The sequence below is a fragment of the Caloenas nicobarica genome, chromosome 12, assembly GCF_036013445.1.
Source record: "Caloenas nicobarica isolate bCalNic1 chromosome 12, bCalNic1.hap1, whole genome shotgun sequence".
Classification (NCBI taxonomy): Eukaryota; Metazoa; Chordata; class Aves; order Columbiformes; family Columbidae; genus Caloenas; species Caloenas nicobarica.
This window is the reverse complement of record NC_088256.1, coordinates 2,315,600-2,340,228: the sequence shown is the minus strand read 5'-3', so window position 1 is coordinate 2,340,228 and position 24,629 is coordinate 2,315,600. Positions and strand designations below refer to the sequence as shown.

General features: G+C 44.7%; 3 protein-coding genes across 3 annotated transcripts; 1 reads left to right on the top strand and 2 right to left on the bottom strand.

The window, feature by feature from the left end:
• Window positions 1-24: 24 nt before the first annotated feature.
• LOC135993675 (uncharacterized) lies at window positions 25-4,118 on the bottom strand. Its single transcript, XM_065643682.1, has 5 exons — window positions 4,029-4,118; window positions 3,263-3,544; window positions 1,290-1,418; window positions 348-485; window positions 25-129 (listed from the first exon to the last, which is right to left on the bottom strand). The coding sequence occupies exons 1-5, from the start codon at window positions 4,116-4,118 to the stop codon at window positions 43-45; spliced, it is 726 nt and encodes a 241-aa protein (XP_065499754.1). The 3' UTR covers window positions 25-42.
• A 647-nt stretch (window positions 4,119-4,765) lies between these two features.
• Window positions 4,766-9,715, bottom strand: LOC135993301 (centrin-2-like). Its single transcript, XM_065643047.1, has 5 exons — window positions 9,664-9,715; window positions 9,265-9,423; window positions 6,945-7,073; window positions 6,116-6,253; window positions 4,766-5,406 (listed from the first exon to the last, which is right to left on the bottom strand). Exons 1-5 carry the CDS (start codon window positions 9,664-9,666, stop codon window positions 5,317-5,319), a joined length of 519 nt encoding a protein of 172 aa, XP_065499119.1. The 5' UTR covers window positions 9,667-9,715; the 3' UTR covers window positions 4,766-5,316.
• Window positions 9,716-10,119: 404 nt separating this feature from the next.
• On the top strand, window positions 10,120-23,230 carry NSDHL (NAD(P) dependent steroid dehydrogenase-like). The gene is made up of 8 exons (XM_065643474.1): window positions 10,120-10,190; window positions 12,516-12,566; window positions 15,276-15,437; window positions 16,325-16,471; window positions 17,873-18,001; window positions 19,996-20,138; window positions 21,687-21,789; window positions 22,501-23,230. The coding sequence occupies exons 2-8, from the start codon at window positions 12,546-12,548 to the stop codon at window positions 22,834-22,836; spliced, it is 1,041 nt and encodes a 346-aa protein (XP_065499546.1). The 5' UTR covers window positions 10,120-10,190; window positions 12,516-12,545; the 3' UTR covers window positions 22,837-23,230.
• Window positions 23,231-24,629: the final 1,399 nt, after the last annotated feature.

Sequence of the window (24,629 nt, the reverse complement as noted above, 5' to 3'; positions counted from 1 at the left end):
GTTGTTTATATGGGAATGGGAGAGAAAAAGAAAATCCTGTAGTTACAGGTCAGCCAGTGTCAGAATCCGTAGGAACTCCTCTTCGTCCACTTCCCCATCTCCATCCACATCTGCTTCATCAATCATCTCCTGCGGGACAGCAAAGATTTGGAGACCAGGTTAGGCTGGATCAGAGAGGGTGGATGCTCACAAAGTGCAAATCCCAAGGAAGGCCTCAGGCAAGGCCCAAGCGAGACAGAGATTGTGTCCCCTGCAAAGCCACAATCCCCCAACCAGTCTTCCCCGCAGTAAGGCACTGCCCCCCCTCCCTGAGCAGAGCACGAGGAATAGGTTTGTACTTCACAAACCTGCAGCTCCTCCTCCGTAATGTCTTCCTCAACCTCCTCAGCCACTGCCTTGAGATCCTCTAAGGAGATCTTGCCAGTGCTATCGCAATCAAACGCGTTGAAAGCTTTCAGAATCTCCTTTTTCTCACATGGCTCCGCCTTAACAAGGAAATGGAAAATGACATTGTGTAAGTATGACATCATGCCACCCTATAATACTTAGTCAGGCACTTTAGGCAGAAAATGCAATCAAACCCAAGACATCATGTTGGGGAAAGCATGGCCATAGAAGAGGGTGATCTGCTGCTATTTCACCTTTGCCTTTCCCCCATATAACAGTGTATTAAAGGAAAAGCCCTCAGAGAAGTTGTCTGAGTGGCAGCAGGGCTTGGCCTGTTTGAGCCACGGGAATCTCAGGGGGGCGATGAGGACAGGGAACACGAAGCAAAGAGCCAGTATCGAACAGCAGCTGTGGGGACACTGCATGAGCCTGAGCGGCTGCAGCCTGCAGCAGGTGCTCATTGTCAGTGGCTATTCAGGAATCATTTCACTACAGATGGTGAATTGTTCGGCTGATGTATGTTTGCTCACCATTGTCTTGAAGAGAAATAGCCCTGTGACTATAAAGACAGAATAGAAATGTCACGTGGAAGTTTGTAAGGAAGAGAGATGGGGACTCCCAGATACTGTGCATACTCTGGGATGGGAAGGCGGCTTCTGCTGGGATGCAGCTGTCTCTATCTGAACCAGCCATCCTGCCGCCTCTGCGGTTCACAGAAAGAGGCAAGAGGAGTAAGACAATTCACCCGACGGTAGATCTCTCACATAGCTCAGATGAAACTCCCGAAACACTCCTGTTTCTGCCCTGCAGGGAACCAGAGTGACCCAATCTACGGTGGCTAACTGCATCATAAAGTTTGGCAAGAGGAATTTCACTCTTTGTGACCAGCTGGGCTCACATACCATTTTCTGAGTCATCACCTGCAGATAGGACCGAAAGGTTACCTTCCCTGACCCTTCTTCACCGAATTCAGAGACTATTTTCTTCATTTCACTTTTCTCCAATTCACAGCCCAGAGCCCTTACGTTCATCTGCCAAAAGAGAAAACAGACCAATGCTTGGTGTACAAATCATACAAAGACGGAAAGACATTTGAAACAAGCAGGTAAATGATAGTGGTGAAAAAACCCCAACTTTTCATCACCAGCTATTCATCCATTATTTTGTCTCTAGAGAACAGGGTTCTGTCAAACATCTGCAGTGTGAGACCCTGAAAAATTAGCAGCAAAGAACTGTCAGCAGGGGCCAAGGAGGGAGACCCTGGTCCCTCCTCAGGACACAAGTATGGTGGCACGAACCTCACACCACTGACGGCTGCATAACAAGTCAGGGTTCAGGTGGCAGAGTCTGGTAGGTGCTCCAAAAGCAACAGGTGGTAGACACCAATTGGTCTGTCGCTGCTTTGAAGCAGCATTTATCAGGTGCTTGTAAATGATTTGCCCCATTTCCAACACTTCTGTTTACTGCAGAATGAACACCCATCAGCTACAGAAACTTGCAGGGTGTTTGGAAAGGCTGTTAGAAGACAGCAGCTGTTAGAGAATTCCACCTGCAAAACATTTTTTCTCCTCAACTTCTGGAGGACGAGGGTCACTGTGAAGAAAGACAGGGTAGAAGACCCCTGATATTTGTTCCACAGCAATAAAGGACCTGAACCCCCTACCGATTTGGGCTGAACTCAATCATCAGCAGAGTGATGACAAGCTCTACATGCTGGTATGTTAGATGGTTTTGTTAGGTGGGAGTGTTGATCTGCTGGAGGGTGGGAAGGCCGTACAGAGGGATCTGGACCAGCTGGATCGTTGGGCTGAGGCCAATTGTCTGAGGTTCAACAAGGCCAAGTGCCGGGTCCTGCACTTGGGTCACAACAACCCCATGAACGCTCCAGGCTTGGGGAAGAGTGGCTGGAAAGTGCCTGGGGGGAAAGGAGCTGGGGGTGTTGGTAACAGCAGCTGAACGTGAGCCAGCGTGTGCCCAGGTGGCCAAAAAGACCAACAGCATCCTGGCTTGTACAAGCACTGGTGTGGTGAGCAGGCCCAGGGCAGTGACTGTCCCTGTGCTGGGCACTGCAGAGACCAAACCTTGAATCCTCGGGTCAGTTTTGGGCCCCTGACAGCAAGAAAGCCCTGGAGGTGCTGGAGCAAGTTGAGAGAAGGGAACGGAGCTGGGGAAGGGGCTGGAGCACAAGTGTGATGGGAGCGGCTGAGGGAGCTGGGGGTTCAGCTGGAGAACAGGAGCTGAGGGGAGACCTTCTGATCTCTGACCTGCCTGAAAGGAGCTTGGAGCCAGGGGGGGTCGGGCTCTGCTCCCCAGGAACAAGCGTCAGGACCAGAAGAAATGGCCTCAGGTTGCGCCAGGGAAGGTTTAGATCGGAAATCAGAACAATTTCTTCCCGGAAAGTGTTGTGAGGCATTGGAACAGGCTGCCCGGGGCAATGGCGGAGCCACCATCCCTGGAGGGGTTCAACAGATGTACAGATGAGGCTCTTAGGGACGTGGGTTAGTACTAGAGTTATGTTATGGATGGTTTTGATGATTTTAAGGGTCTCTTCCAACCCAAATGATTCCATGATTCTATGAACTCTCACTGCAGTACAACAGCAATGCTGCAGTAATACGGTTTTCCACACGTGAATAGGTTCTGAAGCCTCTTCTGCACACCCGTGCCTTCTTTGAGGCCTAAGCACAGCACAGCTCCTAAAAGCTCCCTGTGACCAGAGGTTCTCATTCCTGACCAGCTTTCCTTCTCCACACCCCAGAAGCATGTGAGAGCAGCAACGGGACTTCATGGGGAATGTCAGGACAAGCGAAGAGCCACTAAACCTCACAGCCTTGCTTTGCACCAGTAACCACGCTACATTTTTACAGCGTCTTGCCTTCAAGTCTCCAACATCTACGAGGCCCTCGCCGTGCGGATCGAACAGGTCAAAGGCCTCTCGCAGTTCTGCCCTCTCCTCTTCGGTCAGCGGGAACGCCAGGGCCGGCTCGGCCCCCGGGGAGCTCCCGCCGGCGCCGCCCTCGCTGCCGGCAGCCTGAGGGACAGAGATCGGCGCCCTCAGAGGGGCCGGCGGGGGCACGGCCACCTCCCGCCGGCCTTTCTCGGGGGCGCCCACGGAGCCCCCGGCCCCGTTTCCCTCAGTAATGTCCCTGAGGCGTTTCTGAGGGAGGTTTTCGAGGGCCAAGCAGCGGCTCCGCAGGGCAGTGCCAGCCCAGGGGGAGCGCGGAGAGAGGGAGCCCCGGCCCTGCCGCGCTGCCCACCATCCCACCGCCAGCCGTCCTCGCTGCAACCACGCTCCTCATTGGCTAGCGCTCCTGCTCCTCAGAGAAAGCGCGGGGGCTGATTGGCCGAGATGCAGCCCTGGGGGCGGGTTCCCGGTGTCACCGGCCGGCTACGGGCACCTGGGGTCTCGAGAGGAGCTGAACGTTATTGCCGAGAACGAATGATCCACACGGCATTTATTAAATTAATCTTAGCTGATCAATAAATAATCAGCTTTTGATGTACTCCTCGTAACTTCAATATTCCTGTACCTGTGTCTCGTGTTGAACTAGAAATCGGATCTCAATTTTTATTTTTCTGTAACGGGGATTTTCTACCACACGGGGTCACAAGAGACCGCAAGAATTCTGTCCCTTTCTGACTGAGCTGGAATAAACCACGTTGTCAAATAGAAAAAGGTCTCCCAGAAATTCTTCAGTGATTCGGGACAAACTCAGTTCGTTTGGTTCCATGTTTAGGCCAGACGGAGAATGTTTCCCGTGTCCATGGGCTGTGGAGTCAGTTCAATGAAAAGGCCGATACAGTCTATGAAAAGCAGAGGAATGAACCAGATTTGAGTCAGGAAGACGTTCGGAAGTCTGGAAAGGAGGAATCCGTCCCTTGCCCAGGAGCAGAGCGGGGACACTGAGGGGTCGGTGTCACACCCGAAGCAGCGGGAGCCCCAAGAGCTCATTCCATCCCAGCACCAGCAGACGCCGTCCTGCCGTCCCGCCGTCCTGCTGTCCCGCCGTCCTGCTGTCCCGCCGCTGCCGCAGACAGACGCCGCTTCAGACACCAACTGCTGCAGCTGCTGCCTCGGGAGCGAAGCGTTTAGTCACTGGGGCCCTTGGAAGAATTAACAGTTAAAAGCTGAAACTCTTCTAGTACCCAGAAGAACCGTTTTGTTATTTGTCAGCAGATCAGAGGGTGGGCTGTACCAGCAGATTTGTTGGTGTTTCTAAAACTTATTTCCATGACTCAGATGGCTTAAAATAAGACACTTTATTTTAAATACAATCTTATATTTGCAAGCAGTGAACATTCCTGCAAACATACAGAGCTTCCACAGCAACAGCGGTAACTTGCCTCTTTTCGAAGAGATTTCTGTAAACGTGGGAACAGAATAGCACTAAGTTGCAGCATCTATTTACACTTAGCTTTTTTTTCAGTTTAAAGAACATACTAAGAATAAGAGAGGGGATAATAACCATAAAACAGAGTATAAAAGGCTGATCCCTGGAAATATATCAGATAAAGAGTTCACTGCTGCTGGGCCCAAACCAAGACATGAAACTGAAAACATCAACTACTGGGAAATCGAGATTTACGTGATGTGGTTTTAAGTTCTCTCTTCACCAAAACATAATAATCTGACACATGGTTTTTAGTCAGAGAAGGATCTGAATACTGTCACTGGAAAATGTGATTTGTATACCAAAACTACAGTGTAAACGTCTTCCAAGCACAAACAAGCAACCCTGTTGCTCCATGTAAACAGGTGAGCAGCTGGAAACAGTTCACAGACACAAGTTTAAGAACATCCACGTAAAAAAAAAAAAAATAGACCCATATTTTCTGCTGTCTCAAAATAAAAGATTGTAAAAAAAGTGAGGCACCTACCAAAAATATATACACATGTGCAAAAATAAATAAAATAAATAGAATTCTGTTTCAGTAAAGGCTGGTCTTCTTCATGATCCTCAAGAATTCTTGCTCATTCACTTCTCCATCCCCATCTCTATCTGCTTCATTGATCATATCCTGAAAGATATTTGTATTCAGAAATTAGATGCATGCTAGACTTATCAGATTAATTCAGAATCAGAACCACTTTTTTAGTAAATTGTATGGGGGAGGACAGCGTTAGCTCAACGTCACACCTACTATGCTACAAAATATTTACTAAAGTAGGCACTAATTTTTTTATATATATTTATACAAAAATCTGCATAGAAAATGTTATATTACATGAACTTTCCTGGAAGAAACCAAGTGCTTTGAGCAGAGCTGACTATATCTCCATAAAACTGCAATTTTGACAGCCACGTATGCTTAACCCATCTTTCCCCTCGGAATCCATTTCCCAGTCACAAACTGACAGAAGTTTTTCCATTTTGGCCAGGAGAGAGGGAGCAGATTTTCCTCTCAGGACACTAGAGAGTGGGGCTGGCAGACTGCTGCCTTTACCTAAAAGCTGACCCTGAGAGGGTTTCCTTCCCCCACTGAGGCAGATATTCCCATCCCTTACTCTCTCTGCTGGCTCTGGTGCTCCGCATACCAGTCAGAGATGGTTTAGCTCTCCGGATAAAGGAGAATTAGACTGTGACTACATCGGTTTTAAACTAATGTAAGTATGAACCAAATAATACATGAACATTCTGCGACAGCATAACCTGGACCTTTTTATGGTCATACACACAAAGGCAGGCAGCAAGTGTGTGTGAAACGATTTCATATACCAGGTACAAACCTTCAGCTCTTCATCTGTGATATTTTCCCCCAGTTCTTTGGCGACACGTTTGAGGTTTTTGAAAGAGATTTTGCCAGTTTCATCATCATCAAAGAGTTTGAAAGCTTTGAGAATCTCCTCTTTGGAATCTTTTTCAGCCTTAAAGAAGTAAGCACAAGTTTAAGGAAAAAAAAAGTAGTGGTTATGTTATAGGTAATACTCAAAGTTATAAAAGACAAGCATTAGATAAACTGAGAAACTCTGTTAAAAACAAATTTCAAGAAGTCCAGCCAGCAGGAAGGATACATACAAAGGCTGAGGGTACACAGAAACACAGCGATGCTGCCCAAACCTCCGGGTTTCATGGAATTTTTTTCTTTCATAGCTAGCTAAATGTCTTTGGGATTTCAGTATCAGGATCTTCCACTGATAAATATCTGGTTTTACTCAACATGTTTTAAGATTTTTTTAAAATCAGATTTCATCTGTAAAAATCTTAAAACTCTAGGAAAGAAAATACAGTGCATTGCTATACAGTCACCCGTGTCATGTGTCAGTGCTCCTGACAGTTTTCTGCAGGCCAGAGCTGGTTTTAATCTGTGATAAAAATACCAATTTCGGTTTTTCCCTTTTTTCACCCCCCTCCCAATTGTTAAATAAACTTATTAATGACTTAATTATTTTAACCTCATATTGAAAAATAAGATAGGGTAGTCCCTGTCTTTAGGTAGGGACTAACTCTTACATATTCTGTTGTTAAGATTTCATCTTGCACTAAAACCAAAAGGAGATGAAAGGTACTCAGCCATTTTCAAAATTGCTTTCACTTTGAGTTTTAAAATTTACATACCATTTTAGGTGTCATCACTACCAAGAATTCATTGAAGCTGATTTTTCCTGTTCCTTCCGTATCAGCATCTGATATAATTTTCTTGATCTCTTCTTTTTTAGGTTCAAACCCTAGTGCTCTCATGGCCACCTGTAAGGACAAAGAAACAATTTATAAATCATACAAAACTATAAATAAAACCACGAGGGGTAAAAAAAGTTGAACTTTATGCCACATCATATTAAAACACGCATTGTGTGTGTCAAGGAAAACAGCAAGGTGAGGAGCACACTTTGAGCAATGATTCTCTACATGCACATCAAGATGCAGAAAACAGAAATGCAACCCTTCAAATTCTGGAGTTGTCTTTCAATTAATTCAGAAATTTCCTAAACACATTCTTACCATTACATCCACCACCCCCAGCTCAGAACTGGCAAAAATTTGGAAGGTAAGACTATATAACAGAGTCTCGGGATAAATATTTTCTCTGAGAATATTTGGATTTTTTCAGAAAGTCTTAGCATACCTATTTTGGTATATATTTTTTAACAGTCTTGTGATGGGCACTCAGAGCTTAAAGAGTCCCATTTTGATTAATATTTTGAAGGAAAAAATCCCAAGTTGTCACGCAGTGCTGTGGAGAGCAATTTCCAAGGGTACTGAAAAATGGAATATTATTCCATTCCTATTAAGGGAATTGCTACTAGTATTCCCTTTGCAATGAGAAACAAGAAACTGAGTAATAATAATAATTTTGAAAGCTTAATTCAGGCCCTGTTGTAAGTAAGATTAAATGGAAGACCCAGAAATATCTCAGACAAATAACTTCAAGACAAGGGAACTAAAATCAGTTAATTTTTCATTCTAGTGACAAAAATCTAGTTCAGCAAGTGTTGGGAAAACACAATTCAAACGTGTGCCTTTGACAACATTCCTATAAGCAGCATAGCCACGGACACCTTCACTTGCAGCCATATGCAGTCACACCTACACACTTTACTTTTTCCTCCTTTGATAAAGGGATGAGCGGCAAGTTTGAAATCAGTTCTCCTCCCTATGGTCTTAAGCAATATGGACATCCAGGTAGCAAATAGGAAGAGCAAATTCTGAAAGCAAAAGAAGCCCTAATTTATTACTATTCTTCCCAAAGGGCAGAGGTGGGGAGGGGCTGAAAATGTTTTGCAATAAGAAAAAAAGCATAAAAAATGAGTAACATTGCTGTATTCCATAGCTTTGATAACCTGATTTGCAATAACACATAAGAGGGGGAAAAAAACCCCTACCTTTTTCATATGAACAAATATTTTTGTATATGTTTTACTAGCAGAGAAGGAGACAATACAGAAAATACAGAACCATCAATGTACTTTGGCTAGTCCAGCCCTAAAGACATCTAATACAGCAGTAAAGAGCTAAAATTAATGCGAAAAAGCTTCACTTAATGAGAAAAGCTTCACTGGCACCTATCAGAAGAGACTTCACTAGTACATACTAAACCTTTAGTCTTCTGTGAAATGTTGGTACTTATATGCAATATTCCAGAAAAATAATGTGTGGTATTCAGGAAGACATCTTCTCTGATTTTAAGTGTGAACTCATAAACAAAGCCATCTTTTGGCTATTTACATCTTGTTAATGTTATATAAAATAGCATCAGAAAAAAATGGTGGCTTTTTCCCCTGCTTTCTTCTACTTTAGAAATGGCAATTTTGTAAAGAATTTGGGTGATAAGCTTTTATACCTTGGGGTGCAGCTCACTAACACTAATAGAATTGAGAAGCCAAGTACTAGATTTCCCAAATCAGCATTAACCACTGGAGAGTGTTGGGCTACCCCAATGTCACTTGTGACAGAGGGGAAATAAAAGGCGAAAACTCTTTTACCACAGATCTAGACTTCTCCTCCTGTAGCTGAATTATGTTTTCTTACATATAGACAGTATGAGATAATCAGAATACATCAGATATTTGAAGAAAAGCAGGTCATGGGACTGTAGACTTAATCCACCATTTCAGTCATTCACCTTTAATAAAAACTTGTTTACACAGGAAAATTAATTTGAACTGAGATACCACATTATTTTAAGCATGTCTTTAACTCAGACAATACAGAAAATACAGAACCATCAATGTACTTCGGCTAGTCCAGCCCTAAAGAGATCTAATACAGCAGTAAAGAGCTATAATTAATGAGAAAAATGTACCTGTTGACAAGGTTTTATGCTGAGGGGGCAGGGAGAGAGAGAAATTTCTCCTGTTTAAGGTCATTTAGGCGTTTATACCCCTGCTGCTTTATAACCACAGTACAACTGTGCTTTTCACATCAAGAAAATTCCTACCTTTAGCTCCTTCACATCTATGGCCCCGGTGCCGTCTGTGTCGGACAGCTCGAACGCCTCCCGGACCTCCTGCCTCTGCTCCTCGCTGAGCTCCAGCTTGGGACTCGCTTTCTTCCTCTGCACTGTGGCTCTTAGCGGGGGCTTCTTAAAGCTGGAGGCCTTGGCACAACAACACGAGAGCAACGGAGGATCAGGCCCCCGCCGCGGCCACTCACCGCCCCGGGAAGGGCAGCTGAGGCCCGTAGGGCGGCGGCCGCCTCAGCCCCCAGCCCGCACCGCGGCCCCAGGGCTGCTCCGGGCTGACACCGGCCACGGGAAGCCGGAGCGGAGCAGCGCAGGGCCCGACGCCCCTTCCCGCCGCCGGTGAGAGGCCCCGGGCCGGGTCACGGCCGCACTCACCATCCCGGCAGCCGGTGCCTCGGGGGCGGCTCCGGTCCTGACAGGCACAGACTCAAGGCCGCCCTTTTCCATTGGCTAATGCCGCTACGCCGCTGCCATGGCAACGGCCACTACTATTGGGTGGAGAGCCGGGCGCGGGAGGTGCTTGCGGGGCAGCTATTGGCCAACGCCTGGCCGGGGCGGATGCAAGAGGGGACTGACCGGGGAGAAGAACCTCTCCGCCTTCCGTCAACGCGATTGGCCAAAGAGGAGAGGTCGCGGGCCAATCAGCGAGCGATATCCGGCTGGCGCGATGCTCAGCCCAGGACGAGCGGGAGGAGAAGGGGCGGGAGCCGGCGGAGTGGGCGGGGTTTGCTGGGAACGCCCGCGCTGATTGGTGGGCGGGAGGGGCGGAGGGGCGGAGCCGACCTGAGGGCGGGGCTGCGGGGCTGAGGGGTGTGAGGAGACCTGCGGGTACCTGAGGAGACCTGCGGCGTGGGGAAGGTCGTGGGGGCCGCAGAGCCTGCAGGGCTGTGAGGGGGGCTAGGGTAGGTTGTAGGGGTGAGGCGGGGCAGGGGGAACATGGGGTGTGGGGAGGGAAGCTGGGGGCGAGCGAAGCCGCAGGGACGTGAGGAGGGCTGGGACATGGGGAGGGCTGTGGGGGGTGTGGAGGGCCAGGCTGGGTCTGAGGTGCTGGGGGCGGGGTGGGGGCTGCAGGGGTGTGAGGGGCTTGGGGTGGGAGAAGCTGGGGTTGTGTGGAGGGCGGCTGAAGAGGTGGGGGGAGGATTGGGGGGCTCTGGGGTGGGGGGCTGAAAGAGCTGGAGGGAAAGTGAAGATGGAGCTGTTCATAAATTATGTTTTGGAGAGGTATTAAGGGAGACGTGGGGGCAGAAGAGGGTGGATCACCCCATGCTTCCAAAGCAGCTTGGTGTTCCTGGCTGGACAGGCACCAGTCCCTCCCTTTTTTTTTTTTTTTTTTTTTCTTACTATTTCAAAGGACTTTTAAAAGAAATAAAAAAAGAGAAGTGCTAAATTGTGTAGCTTTCAGAGTGGGCAAGTCCAACAGATGTATTTGGAACTGTGGTAATTTTATAGCAGCCTTGGGGTAGCTGTTCCTGGATGTGATCCAGTTGCACTGGCAATAGTGTCCGTGAGGTCAGATGGGTCAGAGAGCTGCTCTGGCTGAAATCCAACCCAGGCAGAAAATGGTAATTTTCAGGTAGTCATAGCCCTGATCCATCTCAGTACATGGATAATAGAAGGTAGTTGGAAGCACTGATTAGGAATAAGGAGAATCGAATCAACCTCTAAAGTAGTAGTTTCTCATAGTGGTGGTTTAAAGTGACCATAGAGCCATCAGGAGTCTTCGTGTGCAGCTTGTCTTTATGTCAGAAACAGATCTAAATAGACATATTGTCTTTTTCTCTGTCCCCATGTACTAGGATCCCAGCTGAGTTAAGAATTTTGTTTGCTATTGCTGGGAGGAAGAGCGTATTTTAATGAAACTGGTGGCAAAACCAGCCTGTGACGTGAAAACTTGGTACTCTACAGAGGGATCTGGACCGGCTGGATCATTGTGCTGAGGCCAATTGTCTGAGGTTCAACAAGGCCAAGTGCTGGGTCCTGCACTTGGGTCACAACAACCCCATGAATGCTACAGGCTCGGGAAGGGCAGCTGGGAAGTGCCTGGTGACACTGGTGACAGTGTCTGAACATGAGCCAGTGTGTGCCTGGGTGGCCAAAAAGGCCACCAGCATCCTGGCTTGTATCAGCACTGGTGTGGCCAGCAGGCCCATGGCAGTGACCGTCCCCTGTGCTGGCACTACAGAGGCCAAACCTCGAATCCTGGGCTCAGTTTTAGGCCCCTCAAGACACGACAGACCTTGTGGTGCTGGAGCGAGTTGAGAGAAGGGAATGGAGCTGGGGAAGGGGCTGGAGCACAAGTGTGATGGGAGCGGCTGAGGAAGCTGGGGGGTTCAGCCTGGAGAACAGGAGCTGAGGGGAGACCTGATCTCTGAACTGCCTGAAAGGAGCTTGGAGCCAGGGGGGGTCGGGCTCTGCTCCCCAGGAACAAGTGCCAGGACCAGAGGAAACGTCCTCAAGTTGCGCCAGGGGAGGTTTAGATTGGAAGTCGGAACAATTTCTTCCCGGAAAGAGCTGTTGGGCATTGGAACAGGCTGCCCAGGGCAGTGGTGGAGTCACCATCCCTGGAGGGGTTGAACAGATGTGGAGATTTGATGCCTGGGGACATGGTTTAGTGTTAGATTTTGGTTATGGTTGGACTCGATGATCTTGAGGGTCTCTTCCAACCCAAATGATTCTATGATTCTATAAATCTCACCATTGGCTCCCCTCTCTTTGCTGATGGGCACCAGCGAGTGCCAGTGTTTCTTCCGTGCTGTGTCTGCTGCTGTGGAACAGGCGGGCATGGTGCTGCTGAAATGCTTGAACTTCAGTTTTTTGTTGTTCCTAATGCCTTTGAGTGACTATATTTTTGGAGGAGGTATTGCCAAAACCTGCAATGCTCTTCATGTTATTTGGAGTATAAATATTCAGACTTAAAGGAAGTACATGAAGCTGTATAAGCTAAAATAAGATGGAGCCTTTGTTAGCGAGAGTATTTTATTATATTAAAACTATGGCATTGAGAAAGCTATTTGATGTCACTGTTACTCTTGTACTACTCATTTGTTCAGCAGGGCAGGGAGAATTAGCTCACTCTTTTCAGGCTTCTGCTTTAGCATAAAGGCTTCAAACTTTGATTTCTCTAGCTAGAAATCTGTTTTTTTAAAAAAGGTTGGTTTCTGTTAATGGTGTGCTTAAGTAAGCTAAGTATTGTATCGTGAATAAAATAATATTCTCCTTTTTTAAAGGTATCAAGTTGATAGTGAATCATCTGAGAAATGGCTACACGCCTCAGATCGGTAAGTTGAGGATTTTATGAAGATTTGTCTTGCAGAAACATATTTCTATAGGTATTAGTTATGAACATTACTAGAGAAGACCTGAGATTCTTTTTCTACTCCAGAGATGTTGCTGGCGGTAACGTGACTTACCGAGGCATAGTTTGCTGCTGTTAGAGTTCCCAAGAGATCCAGGAATGCTCCAACCTCTAAAGAGCACCAGTGGCTTTGTCAGTGCTGCTAAATGAATTGGTCTGGAGATTTAGTTACTCCAGGATCGTTTCTATGCACCTTATAATATTATTCTGTGTTGTAGTGTGGGGCGGGGGGCCCAGCTGCGCTCCCTGACATCCCCATGGCCATTGTAACCTCTTACTGTGATTACTGCATTGAATGCAGGAAGCTGAACATGGGAGGAGTAATTTTTGCTTAGCTCAGAGATGTTTGGACATTACTCCTAGGAGTACAATTTATTAAGCTGTTCTGTTGCATTACCTGTGGTTCTTGTTTATGCAGAAACTTCTACCTTCTGGACTATTTTCCTCACTATTTCCTCTGAAATTTATGGAAGACCAGTAAATCTTAGATGTTTAGGAAACGAGGAAACAAAAAAACCCCAATGTAGCATTATGGTAGAGAGCGTGAACAGGATGTTTTATCCTCACAATGCAACACTAGATAGGTAGTAATTAATATCCTAAAATCGTGTATAGCCTGGATTTCTACCTGCATTTTTAAAACCAGCTAATTAATCCAGGTGCAGCACCATTAGCTGCAGTTATGCTGATTCTGGTCATTGAGTTGGTTCATTTAGTACTTTCCCAGGAGGTGCATGTACTGGACTGTATTGCATATTATAAATGTGCACTAATGATTATTTAAGTAGTTTGCTTCTCATCACCAGTTTGAATACTCTCCCTGTACTTGGGAGAGTGGAAAACTCTCATACAGAAAAACCTGGACTATCTGTACTGGTAGAAACGGTTCTGATATTTAGAGGCAGACAGAGGGCGTCATTCTGCTGCTATAAAACTTCGGTTCAGCACGTTGAGTGCAGCGTGTAGTTCGGGTGCTCTGGTTTTGTGAGGAACGCACTGGGATGAGGAAGGGTACAGGGGAAGGCAAGTAAAACCACCGATAGTTGTGAAGTAAAATCACCGAGGGATGTAATGGAGTTTAGAGAATCAGGAAGCTGATGAGTAAAGCAAATGCAAACTTGTTGTAGTGAGGGAGTACAAGGAGAGTGAACTGCAGAGACTCCTTAGACTCACATGTTCTTTCTATATCGTCTGTTCTCTTGCAACTATCAAAACCAAAGAGACCACTGGGCCAACCCATTAGAACTATTTTTAAATTATTTTAATCAGATTGTACTTTGCATGCACCATTCTAAATGACTGGTTATGCTTTAATGTAACTGAGCAACTGCAGTGAACTCTTGTAATTTTTACTGTGGATAATTGGCACTTTGCAGTAGAACCTTCGTTTAAGGATGTAGCACTTAGAAACTTCTGAACAATTGTCATCTTTGGTTTCACCGAGTTAAAATTCCCTTCAGCTCAATAGTGTAAGTACAGAGGTGGGTTTTTGTGTGGCAACAATAAGGAGCATATCTCTTTCCAACCAGGACAGGGCATTCTTAGTACAAAAGCTGCCTCAGACTCGTTGCTTGTATCTTCTGTGTTGGCTTCAGTCCCACTCCAGTTAGATGAGTGACCGGACCAGAGTCTGTTAAGTAGCAACTCTAGCCGTTGATTTTAAAAAGCTTAGAAATAACAAAGAAGAACTAATGACTAACTAAAAAGGATAATCCTTGCCTTTACCTGTTTGCTTTCTTGGCGTGGAGAAGCTGAAGTTTCATGTTCTCTGAAAATAGTTTTGTCCTTGCTAACGCTGACAGTTTTAATATTCTGAATTATCTGTGCCATGTGGCTGAAGCAAATTCTGTTTACTTTACCATCACGGTGGGGTTTGTCTGAGTCAGCTCTCCTTTTTGTCCCTACTACATGAGCCACTTGGTTATGAGGCAGGGAACTGCTGGAGAGAGTCCAGCGCAGCCACGAAGATGCTGAAGGGAGTGGAGCATCTCCCATGTGAGGAAAGGCTGAGGGCGCTGGGGCTCTGGAGCTGGAGAAGAGGAGACTGAGGGGTGACCTCATTCATGGGGATCAATATGGAAAGGGGGAGTGTCAGGAGGATGGAGCCAGGCTCTTCTGGGTGACAACCAGTGATAGGACAAGGGGCAATGGGTACAAACTGGAACACAGGAGGTTCCACTTAAATATGGGAAGAAACTTCTTCATGGTGAGGGTGCCAGAGCCTGGCCCAGGCTGCCCAGGGAGGTTGTGGAGTCTCCTTCTCTGCAGACATTCAAACCTGCCTGGACACCTTCCTGTGTAACCTCATCTGGGTGTTCCTGCTCCGGCGGGGGGATTGGACTGGATGAGCTTTCGAGGTCCCTTCCGGTCCCTGACATTCTGTGAAATACAAATCAGCACAGGAGCTGTGCGGACCATTATCATCTCTGAACTTTTAAGTTACTGTAGCAGCACAGACATACTGAAGAGTCTTCTGATATCTGGATTTAGACCTCTCCAATTAAACTATAGCTACTGACTAGTTGTGCACAATTCCAGCACATTAAGATCTCAGGAAGTTCAGATCAGTTTACTTGTGCTGTTTGTTGGTGTGTGTCTGCTTGCTAAAGTGCTCTTCTCCCTGTTTCTGAAGGCTGGTAAGAAATGTACGGTGATCGGCGGGTCAGGATTCTTAGGCCAGCACATGGTGGAGCAGCTCCTGGAGAAGGGTTACGCGGTCAACGTGTTTGATATTCAGAAGAGGTTTGATAACGCCAGAGTGCAGTTCTTCCTGGGAGACCTTTGTGACAAAGAGGTACAGACTAATGACAGCACATGACATGGGTGGATAGAAAAGATGTCTGGTTAAAGAAATGTTTGTTCAAACATCTTCTCGAGCCTCGCCTGAAGCGCTAAAACACCTGAAAGCATTGCACAGAAAGGGTATATAGATATGCCCCCACAACCTTTCCCTGTGAAGTCAGTAGCCTAAGCAGTTTTCTGTGGAACCCTCATCTAGAACATTCAAAGAAATATACTGACGTCTGCCTGAAGCTGAAAAGAACAGAAATTGTTACTGTTAGCTCGGATATACAGTGTAATTACAGTCTCTGTTGGTAATGGTGTGTGGGTGCTCTCCTAGCTAACCTCAGCTGCGTGAGAACGGCAGAATGCATTATTCTTCACAGTTAAGGCACGCCGAGACCTCTTGCCTTAACTCAGTTGTATGCAAGGTGAGGAGACATCTACCCACCAGTATAAAATGTGTCTGAGGGCTTTATGAGAGTCATCTCAAACGCAGACGGTGCCACGCGGTACTGCTGGCTGTTAAACCTGCTGCTTGCTGAGTTTTCTAACTCCCATCTCCAGGTAATTTTGTGTCTCGTACCTGCACTTGAGACTATTGCCGGTAGTTAAGTCTAGATAGCCTCCAGGTCTCAGAAGGTTCCCAGGCTCTTCTCTGGAAAGAAATGATGATGTTGCACTTTATTGCCTAGCAAGAAGGAGAGGATATTGTGAAGGTCCTGGATGCTAATCCTATTCCAGCTGCTCACCTTTATGGAAAGAACATGACTTGACATGTAGTAGTTTTGCTTCCGTGAGGAAAACAACTGTTTTATTTCTTTCCTTTTTTTTTTTTTTTTCCCTGAATAGTCACTATTGCTGTCATTTCATTGCTGTCTCATGTGATGTATCTTCCAGGCTTTGCTCCCAGCTTTACAAGGCGTGTCGGTGGCTTTTCATTGTGCATCACCAGCACCTTCAAGTGACAACAGGGAGCTGTTTTATAAGGTGAATTTTATGGGGACCAAAGCAGTCATTGAAGCTTGTAAAGAAGCTGGAGTGCAGGTAAGGGTAGAAAAGCACATGGAGACCATAAGACACTGATGTGGCTTTATAACAATTGCAGCATGGACAAATTTCAATCTAGTTTGATAAAGGGGTCTGAGACACTGAATTCCTACTTGTTCTGTGAAAATTAGTAGAACAGACTCTCTTGGTCTCCTGCTTAGTGTCTGGTGTAAGCTCAGTCCACGTTTGTTACAGAAAACCTACATGTTGCAGTTGTCCTGGCTGGAGGAAAAGAATCCATTAAAATTTGTCCTGCTAGATGTCTGTGAATCACCTACAGAACCGTGACTGATGGGTGGATTCTTTCATGCTTTAGTAAGGGGCCAGCTCTAAAGACAGCTTTTCCAGCAGTGAAAGTATTCGTGGCATCTATTAGCTCGGTGAATTTGTTGCCTTACAATGAGAAGGAACACACTCGTACCATAATCTCAGTGTAATTTGATTTAGAAAATCATTTGCCCACAAAAGAAAGAGCCAGAGGAAACCAGGCTGCAAGTTTGTTGGTTTTGTTGTCGTTGTTTTCTCTTTATGTTATCTTCATATCACACGAGTTTTCATTTAAATTCTTAGCAAATTTTTGGGCACAATGCATTTAAAAATCGCTTATTCTGAGCAGAGATGTTGCCTCCGAAGCATATATTTTTGGGCAGTGTCCACATACAAATACAGAAATGATAATGTTTAGAATTCAATGATGTATATCACATAGGACTCTCAGCCCCACTGTTTAATGTTTGTTGTTTTTTTCCCCCCACCTCCTGTAATAAACTCTTGTAGGAAATGGGCCATGTGGTGTTTACCTTCAGGCTTAGTCTGGGTTCTGTCTGAGCAAGGAGTTAAGTCTTGTTGGAACTTGTTGGATCTACTCATCTTCCTATTACAGTGTCATTCTTGTTTAAAACCGCATGTTTCTGATTACTCAAACACATCACTGATTTCCTGTTTTGAATCCACTAGGGCACATTTTTATCCAACAGAAACATCCAAGATAAGAGTTCTTTTTTGGTTTAATCTATCTTGGTATTGTTATCGTCAGGATGAGCAAATATATCTTAAAAACACTCGTTGTGTGTGAAGTGCTAAACTGTACCAAGCCAAGTGGGCACTCTGATTTTCCGGGAGATGTTTTCCCCTTGACTGGCTGCCTTGGATGTTTGTTGAAAGGTTTCTGTCTCCTTTAGGTAGCGCTAAACAATGTGACAGAGTCAATTAAAAGAGTGGGAGTTTTCTTACCTGCCGTTTCAGATCATCTTTTGCTAGCCTGCGTTCTTCTAGAGTTAGTTTATTATCTGTAGAATCAGTTGATTAAACATTATTATTGTCTTTACTCAGCCTCTGTAAATAATGACCCTTTTGTCTTAGGCTTTTAACAATAGTTTCCTTTCACTTCTGTTGCAGAAAGTGGTGTTAACTAGCAGTGCCAGTGTAGTTTTTGAGGGCACAGACATAAAAAATGGATCAGAAGACCTCCCTTATGCAAAAAAACCTATTGACTATTACACAGAGACGAAGATCCTGCAGGAGAAGGTATTTGTCATCATATGGTTAACATTGGTATTTTCAGTGCTTAAAACTACCCTTCTAAAAGTAGGGCATGCCCTAGGGAACACAACAGCCTCTTCTGACTGAACAGATCTCTATTGTTCTCCAGAATCTCTCCTTCGTTAAAAAGAAACATCTCGTTCTTACGGTGGCAAAGAGAATCTGCACAGAGTCACGCATATGTAGCAATGCCTGCCAGAGTTTTCAGGGTATCACTGAAAGAGAAAATTCCCTTCTTTTCGACAAGGCTGCCTGATTTTAACCCTGTTATTCTCAGCGGGGAGGCTGGTGAGAGCTGTGGATTCCTTTGTTTGGTTGGAGACGTTTGGCAGGTGGCTGCCCCTTGTCTTTCACAAGTCACCCCCATCCTTTGCCCTGGGTTGTCTGAGGGGCTGCTCTCCCAGCAGTCCAAACACATTCAGTGCTCTGTTACATCTTCCTTGGCTGCTGGAACTCCTCAGTTGTGTATTCACTTAATAAAAGAGAATGAAATAAAACTGTGACATAAATTGCTAGGGAAGTTAAATGAAATAGTGTGTTATGCTACAGAGTTTGTTTCTAGAGGAAGAATAAACAAACTGGCAGAGGTGTCACTTCTGTTGCAAGAGCCATGCGATAACCTCATTTCTTAACTGATGCAGCTTTGTTTTAAGAGCAGCTGAGGGGAGTGTTTTTGCCTTCTCTGATCCTACTGGAAGGGTGTTTGAGGACCACATTTACCTGATTTGCAGCCTGAGGTTACAGTTGGGATTGTGAACAAGTCACTGGGGAAGAAGAAGATGAGACGGAGATGTGGAGGAGCTCAAGGAGCATATCAGCCCAATAACATGTTGTAAGCTAATGCCATTTGCCATATGCTGAAACTAAAAGATCTAAAAATTTCCCCTACATCCGAACGTCCGCTACTTTGGACATTTGCAGATCGCCAGGATCTGTTCTATTTCAGGTTCTTAATGCTGCAGTATTTGTGGTTTAAATATGGTATGACAATATTTTAAATCAAAGCAAATAAACATGTTTTGGGTTTGTGTGTGTGTGTGGTGTGTTTGTTGGGTGTTTTTTTTTCCCCAACTCTTCAGTGGCTTGCATTTCAATTGTGGCAAGAACGAACGCTTTTTATGCAAGAAGAATTTAAGCTTGCTTTCATACTGAAGCTGACAGTGTGTCCTCTAAAGTCGTGTATTAATGTTTAAGAATTTTTCTTATGTTCTGTGAAAAGAGCTTAATTGAAAACGCAGCATAAAAACACCTGTCCATTTGCAGGGTTAACCACTTCGCAGTACAGCAGACTAATAAAGTGGAAGCTCATGAATAGCACTCAAGTCTAGCCCAATATGCTTGCAGATATGTCTTAGTTTTGGGTGAAACAGTGAAAGTATTCAGTGTTTATTTGTATGCGTTGTTCTTGGATTTTTAATAGAAAATCTGGCAGCTGTTAAAAATTATGGCAACTCCCAATAGAATTAAGTCTTCTTCAAACAGGCCTTGCTAAATCCACTTAGCACTTGGTGCTGCCAGGAAGGTGGGATCTTACCCCTTCTGAATGAGATCGAGAAGGCCTGTGATGGAAGTCATCCACTGACTGAGGAAAGAGAGGTTTAATTGCTTAGTGTCCTCCTTTTCTCCAGCATGTCCATAAAGAATTTATGGAGTGAAGGAACTTTCAAAGCTCCTCTGTTTTCTATGCTGTTAAATTAGCGAGTTCCTTTCCTTTGCCTGTCAATTCATTAAGTGTTCAATAACAAAACCAGATTTTTTTTGTTTGTTTGTTTTCTCAGTAAAGAGAAGTGGGAGAAGGGATGGGACAAGAGAAAGATCATTTGTAATGATATGGATGGACAGTAATTCTTTCACTGATGTCTTCCCAACGAGATGGGGGAACACCCACCCCCTTTAGTGATGATCTTGGCATATATTACTAAGCCATATTTTTCTTCCCAGTCTTTCTCTCCTGATTTTTGTATCTTTTTTCCCTGCAGGAAGTGCTCAGTGCAAATGACCCAGGCAACAATTTCTTCACTACTGCTATTCGTCCCCATGGAATATTTGGTCCTAGAGACCCTCAGCTGGTTCCCATCCTCATCCAAGCAGCTAAGAGTGGCAAAATGAAGTTCATAATTGGGTGAGCAAGGCTCCATTATTTTATAGCTTTTATTAAAATTGATGCTGAACCTACAAAGTACTTTTGGAAATGAATAATATTAAATCAGTAGTGTTGTTGTGGCATAGAAAAAAAGTGCATTTCTTTAATTTTTCACTTGTGATTCAGGATTCTTTTTAAAAATCCTTCTGTGTTAAGGACTCATGCACTCAGATGGTGAGTGTTCACAATGCAAAAAGAATTATCAGCGAGGAAATCTGACATAGATTGAGCTGTCTTCTCATTGTCTAAAGAGCTGTCCTTTTAAATATGAGAGACCTCAGATTACTTACTATTAATTTAATTTATATATGCTTCTGGTAGTTGAGTTTCTTGCAATTAAAAAGCCTTTCTGGCACTGTTTTAATGTTTCTGATTATAAGATCAAAGATATTTGCCTTGTTACTGAGCCTTGCAGAGCTTCTAGCAGACCACTGAAATTTTAGAGCAGGAAATAGTTCAAGCTACTACTAAGGATATTTTTTTGATTGTGTTATGCTCTTGAAAAGAAATGTGCTCTTTAATTTAGGATAGATTTTTATTACATGCAGGGAGCTGGCTTGTGTGAATGTGTGCCTGGAGTAGAAGGAAGAAAGGGAATAGGGCTGTGGGGTTTTTGGTGTTGGGTATTGGGTTGGTTTTTTGTTTGTTTGGGTTTTTTTTTTTTGTTCTTATTCTTCCTTACAGTTCAGTTCTGAATTGATCTCTCAAGCTGATCTGTGAGCAGCGAACAAACTCAAGGTTTCCACTTCATGCAAGTCTGCATTCTTTTCCAGCTCAAACATACATTCCTCATTTGAGTTTTCCTACCGCTGTACAGACCTGTGTGTCCTTTCCAAGAAAGCAAATAAAATAGCCATTGATCCCTGAACACAGGAAATGAAAATGATTCTTTCTCAGAATGCTGGATTGCAGCAATACTAGTTTTATGGCCAAATGAGTGTGGCGATGGTTTTGTAACAAACCATTTGTTTGATTTAGCTAGACTTTTGAAAGTGATATCCAGATTATTTTTCATTTTCTGTACCGGTATAGAAATGGATTTAACACAGTGGGTTAAATCTGTTCCAGCTAGGGCTAAGTTGGCTTATTGAGGGTAAGTTAGAATTTCATGAGCTAAGAAATTCATAATTGAAAGCTTGTCCTTAAATGGCTTTCTTTGTGCTGGTTACCACTCTGTTTCTGTCTGTTCTGCTTCTGTGGATCTTTCTCCTGATTCTGAGACCTGTGGGATCTGAAAGACCTGGGAACTTGGTAACTTATGAGATTTAAAAATGGTACTGTTACAGGAATGGAAACGTTGAGGGTCTTGACGAGAGCTGAGACAATAACAGCCTTTCCTGCCTCCAAAATAACCTGTAGTGATGTCTTCTCTCTGACAGGGTATAGCCTGAAGCTGCAGCACAAGAGAGCAGGAGAAGAGGAAACTGGGAACAAATATATCTTGTGTGAAAGTCCTTCCTTTGTGCCACAAACAGATTTTCAGCCTGACTCACCTTAGGACTAAACTTCTTCCTTTTGTTTGTGCAGGGATGGAAAGAACTTGGTAGATTTCACCTATGTGGAAAATGTGGTCCATGGACACATCCTGGCTGCGGAAAACCTTCAGAAGGACTCTCCCCTGTGCGGGAAGGTAAGGAAGGACCTCGCAAGGGGAGAAGAGTGGGTGTCCCTTAGCCGAACTTCATCTGCAAGCCTTGCTTCGTGTGTCGGCTCTGTAGTTCATGCGGATTTTTGTCTGTACTGAACAGCTGTCTTGGGAGATGAGCGGAACTAGCACACACAAATGGATCAGGTTTTTTCGGTCTGTGGGTATAATGAGTGGTTGCCCATCTGGCAACCGTTGTGTGCAACCACGTGTGCTAAGCTGTATGAATATACTTTAACTTCATGCTGTAAAACTCCTTGTGGAAGGAAATCCAGGCAGAATTGCGGGCAGCCAAGATATATACGTAAGAAACAGAGTTATTTTGCTTTTATGATAGTTCAGAATAGAAGAAACTTTTACAGATTTTTGTGGCACCACCACGCTCTGGGTATGCACTGTCCATACAGCTAGGATGCTTGTATGTGTTTGTGTTGTCTCATTCCATTTGTTTGACGATTTATGAGTAATCTTAACCTCTGGAGTGTCAGAAGGAGCTGCCTTTCTTAGCAAAGAAGAGGTTTGTTGCTTCTCAGACAGAGGTAGTTGGTGCAAAGCAGTTTCTCGTGAAAATGTGTTCTCAGGCAAGTCAGGGATGTCAGTCTCCTCAGCACGAACACGAGATGAGCCATCACAGAGCCAAACTGGTGAAAACCCTAATTATATTATCATCTGGCTTTTTGTCTTCCTCTCTTTCAGGCATTTCATATCACAAACGATGAACCAGTTCCTTTCTGGGCTTTCATGTCCCGTATCTTGACTGGCTTGAACTACGATCCTCCCAAGTACCATATTCCCTATTGGCTGGCGTATTACCTGGCCCTGCTCCTGTCTCTGGTGCTGTGGCTGCTGAGTCCTCTGGTCACCATCAAGCCCACTTTCACCCCCATGCGGGTGGCGTTAGCTGGAACATTTCACTACTACAGCTGTGAACGGGCCAAAAGAGACATGGGCTACAAACCAGTGGTGAGCTTGGATGAAGCGATAGACAGGACTCTGCAGAGCTACCCCCACCTACGCCAGGCTAAGGCCTGAGAAGTCCTAGATGGACTTTTTTCTACTTGATTTTTCTTAATTGCTTTGACGTCTTAACATGAACACTGAAGCAAATTTCATTAGTCCTCTGGAACAGGGAGTTTTCCCAAAGTCCCTCCTCATCTTCACCATTATCTGGGTTGAAAAAAAACCTCATGTAGGAGCTGTGCTAACAGTTCTTGTCTTTGATGTCACATCTTGTTTTGAAACAACTGCTGAACCCTACAGACTATGAATAAACACCCTGCTGTGCCCTCTTCAGTCCCAACCCAGCGCACCAACATTCCTTCGTCTTCTCTCTCCACCCTTGTCCCTTGTTTTGTTGCTCTGGTGATAACAGCTACTTCTTCCCATAGCTGTAGACTGGTTAATGAAATACTTCTCCTGGCTGGTTCCTCTCTGTGGTTTGGCTTTTTTCTGTACAAGTGTGATGAAAGAGAGGCTCATGCCAAAAAGGAGTTCTGCCACCATCTCTTAAATCATTGAAGCTCATTTTGTTATTCCCTCTGTGATTGGTGGGTGATTTGGCTTCTTACTGAGGCATGCTGGGCCTCTGTTTGTAAGGAAGCACATGCGTTTTTTTCTGCAGGAGCCTATTTCTATTCAAAAATAGGCCAAATAAATCAAGAAGAGATGAGTTCCTAAATTTGTCTTCTGTCTTTGAAAGGGCAGATACATTCTGAACATCTCAGCATAAACAGGATTTTAATCTTTCCCTTTGTGAGGGGAGAAACCTTTGCTGTGGCTGTTGTCAGTCAGCACCTGCTATTTTACTGTAGCTTGTTTACTTCCTGTAAGAACTACATTGGTCAGTATATCCGAGTGCACAAAGCTCTCAACTTTTCTGACATGTTATTGCTGGTAATGGTGATTTTTGTTGCTTTGGCCACTTAGTACTTGAAAAGAACTCTCTTCCACAAGAGAATGGGTATCATAATACTATGTTCACCAAGCTTAGTTTGGCATTTATATTAGTGTAGTTCACGCTATAATCTTTCTAAGTGCTTCAGTTCTGGTTTGTTTTTAAATGAAGAGTTTAGGTTAGACTTAACTTCCCTCCATGCCAGTTTCTGGCTCCCCAGGAGTTTTGGTGTTTCCAATTTCAGAAGTATGGGAAGTGCCTCACTCAATGAGCCTTAACCTCATCTGGGAGCTTAATGTGCTGCTAGAATCCTGTGAAAATGAGTTGTATTTTAACTTCTGATTGTTTTCTGGAGAGTTGGTTTGGTTTGGTTTGGTTTTTTTACCCCCTGGAGATTTTTATTACTCTTTTTATTTCTTTTCCCCTCTCCCCACTCTGTAGAGTTAAATATTTAAAGCTTAAAATCAAGAATGCAATTCTTCAGCAATGTGTTGTTCAAAAAAAAAAGCGCCTTGCGGTTCCTAGGTTTTCTGGAATCTGCTTGTGTCATCCCACATCCCATTTCAGTGGGAGACAGGTGCTGCTTTCAAAGACCTGAGCTGTGTTAGCCTCTCTGTGACACATCAATGTGCCAGCACAAATTCGGTGTTGATAGAAAGATACTTTCTTCCCTTGTTGTTTCTCTAAGTGTGTACCAATGCCCCATCTATATTTAAAAAAAAATTGTGACATATAAAAAGAACACTCATGGTGAAACCAGGCCTGGCAGAGATCGTGGCCTTATTCCAAGGTTTTGTAAAAGGCATCTCACCTGCCTAAAGGGGTGGGGAGGGACTGGAGTGTGTTTATTCCTTGCTCCGTTCTGTAAAGCTGGGCCCTCTTCTAGGTTTTGTGATGTAGCCAACTGACGCTAAACTGGTAGCTAATAGAA

What these genes read in the sequence shown, in the direction of transcription:
- LOC135993675 (XM_065643682.1), bottom strand. Translation starts at nt 4,118, where the DNA reads ATGGAACCAAACGAACTGAGTTTGTCCCGAATCACTGAAGAATTTCTG. An exon ending in ACGTGGTTTATTCCAGCTCA is followed by an intron (nt 3,545 to 4,028) that starts GTCAGAAAGGGA and finishes AACCTCCCTCAG; the next exon opens with AAACGCCTCAGGGACATTAC. An exon ending in AGGTGATGACTCAGAAAATG is followed by an intron (nt 486 to 1,289) that starts GTATGTGAGCCC and finishes TTCCTTGTTAAG; the next exon opens with GCGGAGCCATGTGAGAAAAA.
- LOC135993301 (XM_065643047.1), bottom strand. An exon ending in TAGTGATGACACCTAAAATG is followed by an intron (nt 6,254 to 6,944) that starts GTATGTAAATTT and finishes TACTTCTTTAAG; the next exon opens with GCTGAAAAAGATTCCAAAGA. An exon ending in TCACAGATGAAGAGCTGAAG is followed by an intron (nt 5,407 to 6,115) that starts GTTTGTACCTGG and finishes AATATCTTTCAG; the next exon opens with GATATGATCAATGAAGCAGA.
- NSDHL (XM_065643474.1), top strand. Translation starts at nt 12,546, where the DNA reads ATGGCTACACGCCTCAGATCG. An exon ending in GTAAAGAAGCTGGAGTGCAG is followed by an intron (nt 16,472 to 17,872) that starts GTAAGGGTAGAA and finishes CTTCTGTTGCAG; the next exon opens with AAAGTGGTGTTAACTAGCAG. An exon ending in AAAATGAAGTTCATAATTGG is followed by an intron (nt 20,139 to 21,686) that starts GTGAGCAAGGCT and finishes TTGTTTGTGCAG; the next exon opens with GGATGGAAAGAACTTGGTAG.